Source organism: Anarhichas minor, unplaced genomic scaffold (assembly GCF_050575085.1).
Source record: "Anarhichas minor isolate MPS153535 unplaced genomic scaffold, ASM5057508v1 ptg000006l, whole genome shotgun sequence".
Classification (NCBI taxonomy): Eukaryota; Metazoa; Chordata; class Actinopteri; order Perciformes; family Anarhichadidae; genus Anarhichas; species Anarhichas minor.
In genome coordinates this window covers 2,497,119-2,513,269 of record NW_027466452.1, presented here as the reverse complement: position 1 = coordinate 2,513,269, position 16,151 = coordinate 2,497,119, and the positions used below count along the sequence as shown (strand labels likewise).

At 41.2% G+C, this 16,151-nt stretch overlaps 1 protein-coding gene across 1 annotated transcript; it reads left to right on the top strand.

Moving 5' to 3' along the window:
- Nucleotides 1-10,496: 10,496 nt before the first annotated feature.
- Nucleotides 10,497-15,950, top strand: cyp7a1 (cytochrome P450, family 7, subfamily A, polypeptide 1). The gene is made up of 8 exons (XM_076078157.1): nucleotides 10,497-10,579; nucleotides 11,758-11,998; nucleotides 13,530-13,739; nucleotides 14,062-14,256; nucleotides 14,355-14,554; nucleotides 15,017-15,147; nucleotides 15,347-15,525; nucleotides 15,648-15,950. The coding sequence occupies exons 1-8, from the start codon at nucleotides 10,497-10,499 to the stop codon at nucleotides 15,948-15,950; spliced, it is 1,542 nt and encodes a 513-aa protein (XP_075934272.1).
- The last annotated feature ends 201 nt before the right edge of the window (nucleotides 15,951-16,151 follow it).

The window sequence follows — 16,151 nt, the reverse complement described above, 5'->3', positions numbered from 1 at the left end:
GAAAACAGCAGAAATCATCTAATGGCAGAAATTCATTATCAAAAGCTTGTCAACTGATCCTGCCACTCAGGTCTTCAGGTGTCCACTGATGCACTTTTTAAATAGTTTATTAAATTAAATAGTGATTTATTTATTTTTGTCTACTTCCTTAAATAGCTAAACTAAAGCTATACTATACTATATACTATGCTATACTATACAAACTTAAAATAAGTCAAATATATTGTATCAACCTTTTTGCAGCATGCAGTCAATTCACTATTACTGTGTTACTGCAGCTTATCAGGAGTTTCAAGGCTGTGTAGACCGAACAGTTGATTATAGGTAAGTATTTGTTTATTGTGGCTTCGTGATTATCATTTAGTTTCTTATCTCCCTTGACCTTTTCTTATCTCTCTTCCTCTGTCTGCCACTGTCCCTCTGCTGAACGTCATCTACACCTTCACAGTTAATTTCAGTTTAAGGCCATACCAGCCTACTGATACCGGTCAACACAGAGGTAGTTTAAAGCTGGATGAACTTTTTCCACATGCCACATTTGATATCAGTATCTGGTTTTGTTACATAATATAAATAATTGTGAGCATGGTAAATGGTAAATGGACTATACTTGCATAGCGCGTTTTTAGTCTTCCGACCACTCAAAGCACGTTTACACTACATGTCATCATTCACCCATTCATACAGGAGCTACCATGCAAGGAGCCACCTGCCCATCAGGACTATCTAACATTCATACAACATTCACACACAGTAGGCCGAACTACGGGAGCAAATTAGTGTTAAGTGTCTTGCCCAGGACACATTGACATGGACTAGCGGATCGATCCGCTGATCCTCTGATTGAAGGACGACCCTGCTCTACTACTGAGCCACCGTCGTAGCATGGTTGCACAGAGCCAATAACATACAGTAGCTGCAGACTCTTTTATTGTTTATTTCCAATTTCTCAGATGACTAATTGTAATCAAATCCGCATTTAAAGTAATAACAACAAGTGGATGTTGTGTTTACAGCTGGTTGTACTGCCTCAAGTGGCAAATAAAAATCTTTATTTGGCTTTGGGTTACCTTAACAGAACCATATTTACGTTAATCGTGCTAAAGCGGTCAGGATCAGATATCACAAAACAAATACCTAGATTACAAACAGCTTGAATATGCATTAAATAAAACAGTTCCATGTTATGTTATTAAGAACAAAATCTGGGCGGTGTTTCCTACAAAATTTTACTTGGTAGTGCAAATTAGTCATATAGTAACTTAACTGTGAGGAGACAGGATTGCACCTTCTGGACAAAACCTTTTGGCAGTTGTACATGTATAGCAATACAATTTTAAGTACATTTGTGCGCCAAAGGGGATAAACCCTTTAGATTTTAAAGACCCCTCTGGTGCCATGCTGAAAATTAATGCTTAATTTCTAGCCTCACTGCTAGTAAGGTTCTAGGAATAGTAGAACATTTTACGTCAGATGTTTATTATTTTAGGATGTGGAACACAAGGAGCTTAATGGTTTTGAGTCTTTGTTATTTTAGTAGTCCTCTTTCATTCACGCTGCAAAGCCCAATGGTTTCACTAAAAAAATCTTGCTCTCTTATATTGTATGACAAACCTGACTGAGACGACTTTGATACTCCATAAATAACAACAAGGGCACAGTCATGTTTGGGTGATATTGGAGACTTTTGGATGTTAAGAAAGGCCATTGATACGTGGGGTCTGAAGCTTTTTGACTATTCGACAAGTATTTCTGGTGGAGTATACTCGCAGCTTATATGTGGCTCGTTAAAAAAATATCTAAATCCTATTTTTCTTTTAACATTTTCTTCCCTCCCTTTATCCTCTGCCATCTCAGAAAGACTTTACGACATGATGAAGAATACACATTGGGGCCAGACTTCTTAACCAAATGATGCCTAGGTGCTACTTTAGGCCCCTGCTGTGTCGACCCCTTGATTGACCAAATGCCAACTGTATGTCCTTCCTGAAGGTCCGAGGCCATGTCCACACTACAACGTTTCCATTTGAAAACGCATATGTTTTGCTACGTTTACACTGAGCGGCCACACTACGCCGGAGATTTCGAGCACCGAAAACGGAGGACTTTGAAAACGCTCCCGAGGTCGGATAAGTTTGCCTCTTTGTGTGGACGGTCGAAAATGGATGTTTGGAAACGATCACGCCCACACCTGAGTTCGCTACTTGATTGGTTCTTAGCAGTCATAACGTGTCCTTCTCTGATTCGTCACGCCCCTATCACGTGACCCTTTCCCGGAAGATCACAAACAACAACATTGATTACTGATCGACTACCAGGTTAATTCAACATGGACAACTGATTACAGGCGATGCTGACCTTGTTGTCTTTACTAGCAGCTGTTGCCCAGTTAAACTCTGTATTTCTGCAGACGAAGCAGCTGTTATTGGAGCAATTAGTGAGCGGCGTTACCAGCCCTACGGAGCTGACATCTGAAGTCACGGTTAACGGCTTTAGGGAGGGTGATGGACACAAAACGGAGGACTTTCCTGTCCTGCACAACCATTGTAAAGTCCGCAGATAAAATGTAAAGGAACAAAACATTGATTTCTCTCCAGTAGGACAGAGACTTCGGACACCAGCAGAGCTACGAGTGAGAACAGACAACGAAACTGAGGGAACGAGTGAGAGACGTGTGTTGACCACATTTATGGACCCATAATCTAGTAAACCTTTATGTATAAATGTTGATTTTAAAGTAAATTTGATGTGAGAGAGAGAGAGCAAGATGTGAGCCTGTCACAACAGAACCCAAAAGAGGAAATGCTGAAATCCTGAAAATGTGATTGTGTGTCTTTATGCATACACATAAAAATGAGTTGTTTGTATGCAAACATGGGCATACTGTATTACGCATGAATCAACATGCATGAAACCACATTTCTTCACCACACTTCACTAACTTACAAACAATGTGTGATGCCAGATGTCATGTAGCCAGTAGTGACCTGAAAAGGGAAGGAGAGTTCCAGGTTACTATAGTACACACTAATTTGAACTGGACAACAACTGGATACTAGAGGTCAGTCAGCCAGATTCAATTATTATTATTATTATTCAATTACATGACACCATCTATCCTCAAAAAAAAAAAAAAAATAGTTGTCCTCAATAGTTCTATGTGTACATTGTTGTGAATTTTGGATGTTATTTTTCACCTTTACCCTACCCCATCATTTAAATGAAAGGCAGAAGATTTATTGGTTTAATTGCAAATTCCTAATCCGCCTAAATGCTACTAATACTTACTAATCACTAGTAATTTTAATGAAATAGTTTTACTTTGTGATTTTGTTACTGTTACTAAGATTAAGGATCTGAATAACAGTAACACAGCAGCCTATATCCAAAGCTCCAAACACGAGATTGAAACCAGCTTTAAATGTCACTACACAGAATAACATTACAGTAATCCAGCATCCCAAGTCTGAACCATACAGCCCGTCAACTCTAAATGATGCATGCAAAGCCAATAGTCAAGGTTACCAAGGTATACCCAGGTATTTTCTGACAAAGGTGCAAAGGTCGGACTCCTATATAATTACCAGATAAGAAACTGAAAACTCAGAAACTAATACAACAGCTTCTTAGTCACCCTAAACCTTGACCTTGAGTCAGTGAGTTGCCTTGTCCTGGATGATACATATTACTCTTGTTCAGCATTTATAACACAACAATTAAATTACTGGTCAAGGACTCTGCAGGTCAAGTACACAAATCAACTAGTGGCTTTTAGGATCCCACTTTTATTAAAGTGGCTTGCATAGAACCGCATGCCTATTACCAAATAGACAGAACCATCTTTTTTTATTCTTATTAGTGTAAAACAACATTACATAATCAATACCAATGACTAGAGTGTTGTGAAAGACATGTCTCTTACAAATAAGTTTGTTTGAATAAAGTGAGTTATGTAACTTGTCTGACCAAACCACCATGTGAGATTCAAATAATATCTCTTTGCCAGAGCTTACTCTGACTGGGGGTACTATAGTTGTATTGGAAGCATGTTTTTTACTTTTAAAACTTTCCACTAAATGTGTCTGTTTGAGTTTATAGAGGAAGATCTTAAGTATCAAACACGACCTTTCATTATTAAAGACTCCTTTATTTTTTTAAACTAAGCAACAAATCTACCTCCTGTTTATACCGGCACCCACCCGCATGCCCATTGTACGTGAATAGTCATGTGATATTCGTTTTCAGGCGTTGAAACGCCCGTGTGGACATGCATGTTTTAGTATGGTCAAAACTCCAAACAGTTGCATTAACTAAGTATACAAGTTTCACGGTAGAAAAATGGAGGGGTTCGTTAATCAAACCCTGCCACCTTCACCACCTTCAAGTCAAAGGGCACATACTTTCAGGTGGCTACGAAACACAGGAATTTCTTGCGTTATGTGTGTGAGAGATTGATACAGCTAGCCTATAGTGAACCAGTTTGATGACGCAATTTTGGTGATGTATTGTGGCTGGTGGTTTGGGCAGGACACAGTGAGTTCGCTGGGTGTTCAAACATAAATCCCGGTAGGCTCTCCATATGTCTTTCTTCCGTATCTTTGTGTTTTTTTATGCGGACCAAAACATAAGGATACTTCTTGTCTATGCAGACGGGTTAGTCTCCCAGGTTGGTCAAACATAAATCCCTGTAAGCCAGGGGTCACCAACCTTTTTGAAACTGAGAGCTACTTCAAGGGTACTGAGCAGTACGAAGGGCTACTTGTTTGATACAAACTTCCTCAATAACAAAGTTGCACAGATCACCTTTTAATAATAATAATATATGTGAAGAGACTGTCTGATCACATGTAGTAAATGTTAATTATTCCTCACAATAATTAACAATGATTGTGTATTTTGTTCAAAATCACACCTGTTATATTTTTGTACAAATGATCACTTCTAACATTTTTTAGGAAATCATTAACTGTCATATCTTCAAATCATGTCTCGTTTGTACTAACCACTACCTTCGTAACATGTTTGAACAAATCATGAACTCTGTCCCATGTTTATACAAATTATATTATGTAAGATAAAAAAATCAACTCTTTCACATGTTTAAATGAATCCTATTACATTAGTACTAATCACCACATTTTGGGAAATCTGGGTCAACTTTGCATTGCGCAATGAAACCTGCATGCCGGCCTGTAGTCTGTAGTCACCAGCTTTTTTTTGGGTACCTTTTTCTCCACGAAGAAACTAGTAAAAAGTCTCGTCTATAGCCAAGGGGGGGATCCAACCCTCCGAGGCACATGAGCGTCTTTGGGCGCCTGCGTTCAAGCCTCTAGTCTGGGCCTTTTCGATCGTACTGCGTTGCCTCGCCTCTACCCCCGCCACCCACGAGTTGTTGCCCCGCGGCCTGTTCCGAGGACTGACGGAACCTGGTGACGGGGTGCGCTCGCGGCGCGTCCGGCGCCAACGGGAAGCGCCCGCTATTCGAAACCTGAAAATCTAGTGCGGTGCGGCGGCCTCTTCCTTTTAAAATCTACATTAATGCAAGCGTTTTTGATTCAAAAAGAACAGAAACTACAATTTTTAGACGGAGCTCCATGGGAACTAGTGCTATTTTTAGAACATGCCTTGCGGGCTATAATTTTAACAGGACGACTTCAACATAACACCAGCTGCATTACTTGACTTTTCAAGCTCTTCAATTTCTCTGTGATTGATTTCACTGTGAAACAATAGGTGACCAATTGGCGTTGTGATATTGTAATGCTGTCACAGCTGTGTTTGTAGAGTATTTTACAACAGTAAAATAGACCAGGTATGTTTTAGGGCGGGGCTACCTTTTGATTGACAGGTCTCTGCCACTGCATTGTCTGACCAACTGACCAAATTTTATATTCAGACTAAAAATAAGTGTCGGAAAAGTTGAGGTTAAATATAACTTTGATTCAGTTCTGGAATTTTAGAATAAAATATTTATTCAAATTTTTCACTTTCATATATATTTAGATATTTGAGGTCTACTATTTTTCAGATTGAGATTTTACAGGTAAAATCTTATTTTTTCGGTTTCAAATCTTTTTTGAGTAGGCCAGATGGAGTCAGGACAGTCCCATTGTTCATCAAAGCGACAGTAGAACTCGTTCAGCTCGTTTGCCAAAGCATAGGTCATTCATGGAGTGGGGTGCTTCAGGTTTGTAGTTTGCTCTCTGTCTGAGGCCCTGTCCACACTACTCCGTTTCTCCTTGGATGCAGATTTGTCAAATAGAAACGATCTCCGTCCACACGGGAGTTTCAGCATCATTCTCGAGTTGATCTGCGTCCACACGGCAGCCTTCGAAGGCGGACAGCACGTGACCATTACACGTACACTGGGCATGCGCCCAGTGTACGTGTAAACAGGAAGTGGATTGCTTGCTTAGTTAAAAAAAAAAAAATACGACAGAGTAATAAAGTAGTCTTTAATAATGAAAGGTTGTATTTGATACTTAAGATCTTCCTCTAAAATCTCCCTCTATAAACTCAAACAGACACAGTTCGTGGAAAGTTTTAGAAGTTTTATTTTTCAGACGTAGTTACAGCGTTGCGGGTCTTTCTCTCTCTCTCTCTCTCTCTCTCCAAATTTACTTTAACATCAACACTTACACATAAACGTTTACTAGATTATGGGTCCATCAATGTGGTCTCTCACTCGTTTCCTCCGTGTTGTTGATGTCTGTTCTCACTAGTAGCTCTGAACGTCATGTCCGCCTAGCTAGCTTCTAAGCTAATTTTAACATTACCGCCAATGGAGAAATGCTAACCGCGATTAGCATTACAGCGCTGCGGGTCTATCTCTCTCTCTCTCACATCAAATTTACTTTAAAATCAACACTTACATGTAAACGTTTACTAGAATATGGGTCCATAAATGTGGTCAACACACGTCTCTCACTCTATTCTGCTCTTGCTTCGTGCAGGAAAGCTTAGCAGATCGCTAACAGTAGATCCTTGAAATAAAGACCATGGAATCCATAGAAGAGTTTCAAGACTTCAGTGTGAATCTTTATTTGTAAAACTGTGGAAACACAATATGAAATATGGCTTTACGAACTGTCCCTATACACATTACATGAATACAAAACAACAATCCATGATATAGCCAGCATGTAACATGTCCGCCTAGCTAGCTTCTAAGCTAATTTTAACATTACCGCCAATGGAGAAATGCTAACCGCGATTAGCATTTAATACAACACAAATGTTATACTAAACACGCGAATAGAATATATCTACGTACATCTTTTCATGCTCCATAAATACATACTTACAGACTAAGGTCTCTCAAGGCTACCAAACGGAAGAAGTAAAACGTTAGTGCAGCGTGTCTTCTCATTAGAATCTAAAAACAACGAGCTGCTCCATAGGGCTGATGCCGGTCACGCCGCTCGCTAATCACTCCAATAACAGCTGCTTCCTCCACAGAAATGCAGACTTTTACTGCATAGCTGCTGCTAGCTGTTGTGCTAGCAGCAACATCATGTAGCTGTTGTGCTAGCAGCAATGCTTGCAATTAGTTATCCATGTTGAAATGAATCGCTGGTAGCCCAGTTTGTTTTCTTCCGGGTACGGGTCACGTGATAGTGAGTGTGACGAATAAGGGACGGAGACGTCATGGTTGCCAAGAACCAATCCAGTAGCGAACACGGGTGTGGGCGTAATTTTTTCTAAGCACATCCGTATCCGACCGTCCACACGCAAACGCAACCCCGGAGTTCTCAAATACCTCCAACCTCGGCGGAGTTTTCAGATTCCTCCGTTTAGGGTGCTCCAAAACTCCGGCGTAGTGTGGCCGCTCAGTGTAAACGTAGCAAATACGGAGTAAAAACGGAGTAATGTGGACAGGGCCTGAGACCTCTCCAGATAGAAGCAGAGTCACATGCTGAGAGCTGGTGTTGGAGTTTCACAGAGTACTGTCGTTTAGCGTCTCTCACCGCCTTACTAAACCTGTATTTTGCCTCTTTAAACATCTCCTTGTCCCCACTCCTAAATGCCTGTTCCTTTTGCAAACTTAGCTGTCTGAGTTCTGCTGTAAACCAGGGTTTGTCGTTGTTATAACTCACTCTGGTGCTTGTTGGAACACAGCTGTCTTCACAGAAGCTGATGTATGACACCACATCCTCTGCTCATCCAGACTGTATGCAGGAATCAAATGGACCATGACGTGGTCAGAGAGACTCAGTGCAGCACGAGGGACGGCATGATAGGTGTAACAGTGATCTAAAGTGTTCTCCTCTCTGGTTGAGCATTTAATAAACTGTCTGTATTTGGGGAGTTCATGGCTGAGGTTTCTTTTGTTAAAGTCGCCAAGGACAATAACTAAAGAATCCAGGTTGGTCTGCTCCACACACAGTAGGTGTGTCTCAATTCAGCGGCTGCATCCTTCAGAGGAACCAGCCTTTGCGGTCTACGTCAGCCGCGTCCTTCGAGACCTCGAAGGCTGGACCGAGCGGTCTCCGAAATGAGATGGCCTAGCTACAAAGGACTTCCTGTTTGCGTCACCAGCTGTTCCTGCCGCTGAATTGAGACACACCTTGTATCTGGAGGCGAGCGTGCGCTCCTGTGGTGGAACGTAAACACTGACCAGTATGAATGAAGCAAACTCAAGGGGGAGTAAAATGGTTTCAAGAGGGCGTGAAACCGCTGAGAGGTAAACGGGTGGGGTCCGCGCAGTCTCTGCGAAACATTTCCTGCTTTTTAAAAGCCGAGGTGAGGCACAGTCGCCCACTCGGAGACTATCAATGACTAAATAGGATTGGAGGGTTTGTTTCAGGGGTCGTCAACTATGATCTCTCCATGAAGCAAGGCCCTGTGGTCAATAAACTTATCCCATTTTACTGCCACACGCCATTTGTTATATAAACCCTTGAAAAAGCAAACCCATCTCTGTAATAGTTATATTTTGTTTTTGTAAAATAGTCAGTAGCAATCTATATATGGGTATTCAACAACTACTGTATAACAACTGTGAAAAACAAAAATATTCAATGAAATAAATAATACTTATTTTCTTTGGTATTTTTCTCATATACAGATATACAATGATGATTGCTGGGTAATGTGTGTGTTGATGTTGTCCAATGTCAAGTCTCTATTTGATCGTGTGACAAGACGATATGATATACTGTGGCTAGTTTAGGTGTAAAATCGGTCAAGACTGACAAGCCGAGCAAGCAGTCATGCATTTCATCATTATAGTTTGCATTGGGGCACATTGTACTTACGCCACTGCCTTGATCACTGCTATCATGCGGGTATTTCATATCTACAAATACTTTATGTTTAGAGAATAATTGTCTCCAGGTAGATGGATGACTCACTATCACACAAACTGTGTGGTGCTTCTCAATAATGTAATCTGTTACCCTTTTCTAATGTTGTATTTCTCGATGAACTTGATTTCGTCTCCACTGGCACACCGGCAAGTCTTAACAGGTAATACTTGTCTGTTGTCACATACCATACGATAATGATGTTCATTTCCTCTCCCGCCTGCACTCACAGTCACAAACACACATATGCACACACGCAGGAGAAGAGCAGGGACCTTGAATCTATTTACCAACCCAGAGTATTATCACAGAACAGTCCTTCAGGTAACACTGTCCATGGACTCCGGTCAAGGTCATCACACACCACACGCACACACAGAGACACACACACACACACACACACACACACGGACATATACACACACAAACACACACTATTCTTGGAATCCTATTTTCTATAGAAATCCCAGTAAGATAACACGCTAGATAATTTTAAGTCCTTAGTCAATTTCAAATGAAATTCACAAGAGGTCACCTAATGACTTTCTTATTCTACAAAAAAAATCTTGATATAACATTTGTAATGAAGATATGTTTTTTATGACATCTAAAAAAAAAAGTATACTGTTTATGCAAAAAATAGTTTGTTGTAATATTTAATAAACGGATCATATCATAATCTTAGCTGCAGGTTTTGAACATCAATCACCACCAGAACATGTAGAAATGACATCCTTTATTTTAGCAAAGAAATGCTGAAAAGAATCTGCCTCCTCTTTAAAAAACCATTGCAGATAGGATAATGCTTCTTATGTTGCACAACAAATTGAACTTTTGCAAGTCAGCAGCTGGGGCTGACTCCAGTGATGATATCATGCCATTCCCCTGAATCAGCCCTTGGGCCCACCCTAAGGGACAGAGCAGGTATAAAAACCTGTCACACACCGCCTGTCATCACACTAGGTTGAACCAACACTGCTCACACTCAGGCTGCTTGCACAATCTGCAGTGACAAGGAGTGACACTTTGCGTTCATAGTCTCTGGGTTGTTAAACAGGAACCTAGGGCAGCATCTTTAATCGCAGTTCCTGTCAGGGTGATCTGTGTGAAACATTAGTAGCGGTTAGTAAGCCTCCTGGGGTGCTGGGTCTTCCTCTCATCATCATCATCATCATCAACAGCAACATTACCATGATAATAAGCATTGCACTGATCTGGGCAGTAGTGGTGGGATTCTGCTGCCTTTTATGGCTTGCTGTGGGGATACGACACAGGTAAGACTTGACATAGGACAATGTATTAGGCATTTCTTATAGTTGTTGTATTTTACGTATACAGTGTGTCTGGAACACTTAACATTATTAGGAATCTGCTGATATATGCGAACCACCAACAGTTTTTTCCAGGAAAGCAGTCACATGTAACAACATGATGCATGTGGCAATTTATGCAAACCAGTTACGCACTGTGAAGGACATAAGTATGCATGCAGTGTGAGCTAATCAAACAAAAGCTTTTGTAAAGATGTTGGAATTTGTTTGGTGTGCTGTTGTTTCACCAGTGTGCTGTCGGTGCTTATCTGCTGTGGTCAAACCATGGTCGGATTGACAAAATCTGAAGTGGTTTCTAATGTAAAATATATGTTACAAAAAATGTTGTTTCTAAGAGCGTCATAATGACATTTAGGCTGGCATTTAACCATAACAACAATGGTAACTGTTTTGGAATGTTTTGGAAAATGTTCTGGTTGTTGGGAGGATCAGGTAAAACTTCAAGGAAACTGGGCTCATTGACGAGATCTCAATGAGTTTTTATCATCAGGGAATCATCACCCTTTTCAGTAGGACAAATTAATCTTTAAAGTATTTTGGTAAGCATTTTATTCTTTGATTTGACCGTCGATAGTGCAGTGGTGACAAAAAAATGGTTGCAATTACATGGTAAGGACCCTTAAACCCCAGGAGATGGGGCACTCTGGTGTCCCAGGGGTTAAGGCATTGACCATGAACCAGAACGTTCTTGGATTGCAACTGGTTTGAAAAACCCACCAGGGTACCCCAATTTTATTTTTCAAAGTGATGGAATTTTGTCAGTGGGGCTGCTGTTCAGTGCAAACACTGTATAACCATGTTGGGTTATCTTCCTACAATTCACCTATTTCTTAGACAAGGTGCTTTTTGTTTTGGACATACATGGTTCGCATTGGACAAAAAGTAAAAACTTTCATGAGCTGGCTATAGGTTGAATCAGTCAGTAATAGTAAGAAAAAAAGTGAGCATGACTCTGATAAAAATGTCAGTTTTTAATTTTTAATTCATACAATCATCATAAACCCCCTCTGTACAAACAACTGGGCCCTAATATGGAAAACACTTTGACCTTCTATCAGTGGCTATTTGTTTTGGCTTTCACTGAATATTGTATGCTATCTCTTTCTTGTCTATGCCCATAGGCAACCTGGTGAGCCTGCAGTTGAGAATGGCCTCATCCCCTACCTCGGTTGTGCTCTGCAGTTCGGGGCCAACCCTCTTAAGTTCCTCCGCAGCCGCCAGAAGAAGTATGGTCATATTTTCACCTGCAAGATAGCAGGCCAGTACATCCACTTCCTGTGTGACCCCTTCTCTTACCATTCAGTCATCAAACAGGGGAGAAACCTGGATTGGAGGAAGTTCCACTTTGCTACGTCTGTTAAGGTAAATGTATTAGATTTTATCTTCATTCATAACATGTTCTGTCAGGATATTTTTTGATGACACCAGTGACCCTAAACCAGGGGTGGGCAAACTTTTTGGCTCGGGGGCCACATTGAGTTTTAAAATTTGACAGACGGGCCGGGCCAGTAGCAGATGAATGGAGTGTTTGTGTGAACTAATATAAATTACAAGTACAATTTAATTTCAGTGGGAACAGTGTTGTTGGTCACCCTTTTTAACCAGTGCGTCAACGTTTGGTGTCAGTTTGGTTGTGGCAATTCTCAGAATAGATCTGAGGTGTTCATCAGTTAGCTGGGATCTTACACGGTATTTTTTTATCGCATTAATGCATATTTTATCATGCACTTAATTATTAAGCAGTCATTTTCAACACAGTGTTTTTAGTGTAAAGGTTAATGACTGGTCTTTTTAGCAGGTTGATTCTTTGACCGGATCATACAAATGTTTGACTTTCACATCTAACATTATCAGAGGTCTGCTCTGTAATATCTTTCCTTGTCTCTCCCCCCTGTGTCACGGTGTGGGTGCATCTCACTGCAGTCAGGAAACGTATCAGAATACCCTTATTTTATTGGCTAAACTGCATCACGTGACATGATTTACAACGCATTGGTCAGTGTTTTCCTGCAACGCTGAACAAGTGCCGTAAATGCTGGAAAGGAGCGTGAATAACTCCGCTGCATAAAGCAAAGTCCCGCGACCCACTGAAAACGGGTCCGCGACGAACCACCAGTTGAGAATCACTGGTCTGCAGGATCGTGACGAGCAGTGAACAGCTGTTTGTGTGGCGTGTCTTACGTCTCTTCCTGTTTCCTTCACCTACATTCCCCTGGGCCCTAAGCCCCTCCCTGTACAGCTTCTTATCACCTCTTTGCACCAATGTACATTTATAACAAATACCACACATATTACACGGTAATCAGCGTTGCATATGTGTCAAACTCTATCGGTGCATCTCCAGTTCTTTAATGTAACGTAAGTGGCGCGACGAGCCTGTCCCAGCAGACTGTTGTGCTAGCAAGCAGGCTCGCTCGCGAGCTGTACCCAGCATGCAGTTCGGCGGTGAAATTTTATAAATGTACAATTATTAGTGTTACAAATTGTTTATGTGTCACAGACTGTTGTGTGCTGTGGTGTTTTTCTCTGTTGAAGAACGTTAGTTGTGGGTTGTTAATTGGTGTGTTATAAAGTTATGACCATGACTAGGGTTCCCTCTCAATACATATAAGAGAACTAGCGCTGACCGCTATTGGCAAAGAATACATATAGCTGCCTGTTGAAAGCAGACAGCAGTTGTTTCGGATATGCACCGGTATAATGGTGTGTGATGAATTCATATCATACGGGAAATTAAAACCGTATACTTCCCAGCCCTATTCTTTATTATAGTATGGACAATTTTGTACCAATATTTGGCAGGCCTGATTAAAACGCCCAACGGGCCGGATCCGGCCCGCGGGCCGTAGTTTGCCCATGCCTGCCCTAAACCCATTTTTCATGCACTCATCAGGCGTTCGGCCACGACAGCTTTGACCCTCGCCATGGCCACACTACAGAGAACCTTCACCAAACCTTCCTGAAGACCCTGCAGGGTGAGGCTTTGCCCTCCCTGATAGAGTCCATGATGGGCCACCTACAGGACGTCATGCTGAGGACGGACACACTCAGCCCTAGCAAGGACCATTGGGAGGTGGATGGCATCTTTGCTTTCTGCTACAAGGTCAGCAATTGGACTTTAGACTGGAAAGCATACAAGATAATTTAAGACACTGGAAGAGGTAGTCTGCCATCAGGCCTAAGGCTCTACAGGTTATAGTGGACGCAGTCTGGATTAAATTTACCCACAAAATGTACGAAATTATGTCAAACAAAGTCACTTTTCATGGCTGCAACTAAAAAAAGCAGCAAAAGAGAGACTAGACTTACAGTCATTTTTCAAGATTTAACCCTGTAATTCCAAAGCCTTCATGCCCTTCATTTGGACTTGAAAACAGTGCTCCCAACAGTTTTAACAGGTTTCCTTCTGTCCTGCTGTCCCCCAGGTGATGTTTGAATCTGGCTATCTGACTCTGTTTGGTAAAGAGCTTGGTGAAGACAAGCGCCAGGCTAGGGAGGCGGCTCAGAAAGCCTTGGTGCTCAACGCTTTGGAGAACTTCAAAGAGTTTGACAAGATCTTCCCGGCATTGGTGGCTGGCCTACCCATCCATGTCTTCAAGAGTGCCCACAGTGCCAGAGAGGTTAGTGCCGCAATGCCTCTGAGCTGCCATTTCTAACAACCTAAGCAGTATAAACTTTATTTAAGAGAAACTCAAGTATTTCTTTTTTAAATGTCTAGAATCTAGCAAAAACCATGCATGCTGAAAACTTGTCCAAGAGGGAGAACATGTCTGATCTGATCTCTATGAGGATAATCCTGAACGATTCCTTATCTACCTTCAATGACTTGAGCAAAGCCAGGACCCATGTCGCTCTGCTCTGGGCTTCACAGGCTAACACCCTGCCTGCTACCTTCTGGAGTCTCTTTTATATGATCAGGTATGCTAATAGCTCTCTTTGTCTTTGTCTTTAGATCATTTAATTTGCATGGTACAACCAATTGACATAGGACAAAGATTTGTCATAGTTTTGTGCCTGTAGTCCAGCACATTGGATTTGAAATAAAACAATGACTCGGGTCAAAGTGCTGACTTCAAATTTTAAGAGTGTTTGAGGGTGTTCAGATAGTAATTAAAGGCAAAGGATTTGAAAACAAATGTTTAATAAGCTCATGTTAACACGTGTCCACATGCCCATGTACTTTATGTTCCATAAAATTGGAATAAACTAGTGTTTTTAGACATCTATATATTTGCACCAAGCATCACAGTTACAATTAAATTCCAATGTGTAAAAAAATAGATATATGGTGCTATTACAATGAAGTTCCTGCAGTTATCCAACATCAGTCAATAAGAATATTTATCAGTGACAGTAACAGGCTCCTCTATCTGTGCTCAGGAGCCCAGATGCTATGAAAGGAGCTTGTAAGGAAGTGCAGAAAATTCTAGAAGATTCAGGGCTGACGGTTGACCCGAGCAAGCCTACACTGAACCTGACCAGGGAGCAGCTGGACAACATGCCTGTTATGGGTAAGATTACCAGCAGGTTACTAGAAAATAAAAGGTACTTGTAAGACAACTAACTGTCTGGCATTGCCTACATGGTATACAACATACCATTGCAATGTATGTACATAATTCTAGTATTTTTTTATTTTAAAATGCAGTAAACAAATGTTATGAACCTAATTTATTTCTTTACATATTTCTGTCTACTTTCTGTCTGTAGACAGCATCATTAAAGAAGCCATGCGTCTTTCGAGTGCTTCTATGAATGTACGTGTTGCCAAGGAAGACTTCCTGCTTCACCTTGACAACCAAGAAGCTTACCGTATTAGGAAAGATGATGTCATTGCTCTATACCCACCCATGCTGCACTACGATCCAGAAATCTATGAGGATCCCTATGTAAGACTCCTGTATAGTTACTACTTGATCAATGACAAAACTAACTTCTTCAGGAAATCCCTGTTATTTGTGAACTACTGAAACTCATCTTCCTCTCTCCCTCTCTCCTCATCCCCCCGCAGGAGTACAAGTTTGATCGTTTCCTGGATGAGAAGGGTCAGGAGAAAACTACATTTTACCGCAATGGCCGGCGGCTGCGTTACTTCAACATGCCCTTCGGCTCTGGAGTCACCAAATGCCCCGGCAGATTTTTTGCTGTGTATGAGATCAAGCAGTTCCTGACTCTGGTGCTGTCCTACTTTGACATGAAACTGTTGGACCCTGCTATCAAAGTCCCACCTCTTGACCAATCCCGTGCTGGTCTGGGTATCCTCCAGCCTACCTATGATGTGGACTTCAAGTACAAGCTAAAATCGAATCACTAGGCTCTCTGTCGAGGCAGAGTGATTGAAGTACATATTGTACATAGTGTATATTTAACAGTGTTAATGAAGATGCTTTGCTGTATATATAAATAGACTGAAGTATATATTTTTGTTGCTTTAATTTTCCGCTAAAGAACATGTATTCTGCACATATGGGTGGAGCCCTTAAAAACTGTTAAAATCCTTCAGCGTAGTGTTGTG

Excerpts from the sequence above, each read along its gene's own strand:
- cyp7a1 (XM_076078157.1), top strand. The coding sequence starts at position 10,497 with ATGATAATAAGCATTGCACTGATCTGGGCAGTAGTGGTGGGATTCTGC. Across the intron at positions 14,257-14,354 it reads GTGCCCACAGTGCCAGAGAG|AATCTAGCAAAAACCATGCA; the intron begins GTTAGTGCCGCA and ends TTAAATGTCTAG. Across the intron at positions 15,526-15,647 it reads AAATCTATGAGGATCCCTAT|GAGTACAAGTTTGATCGTTT; the intron begins GTAAGACTCCTG and ends ATCCCCCCGCAG.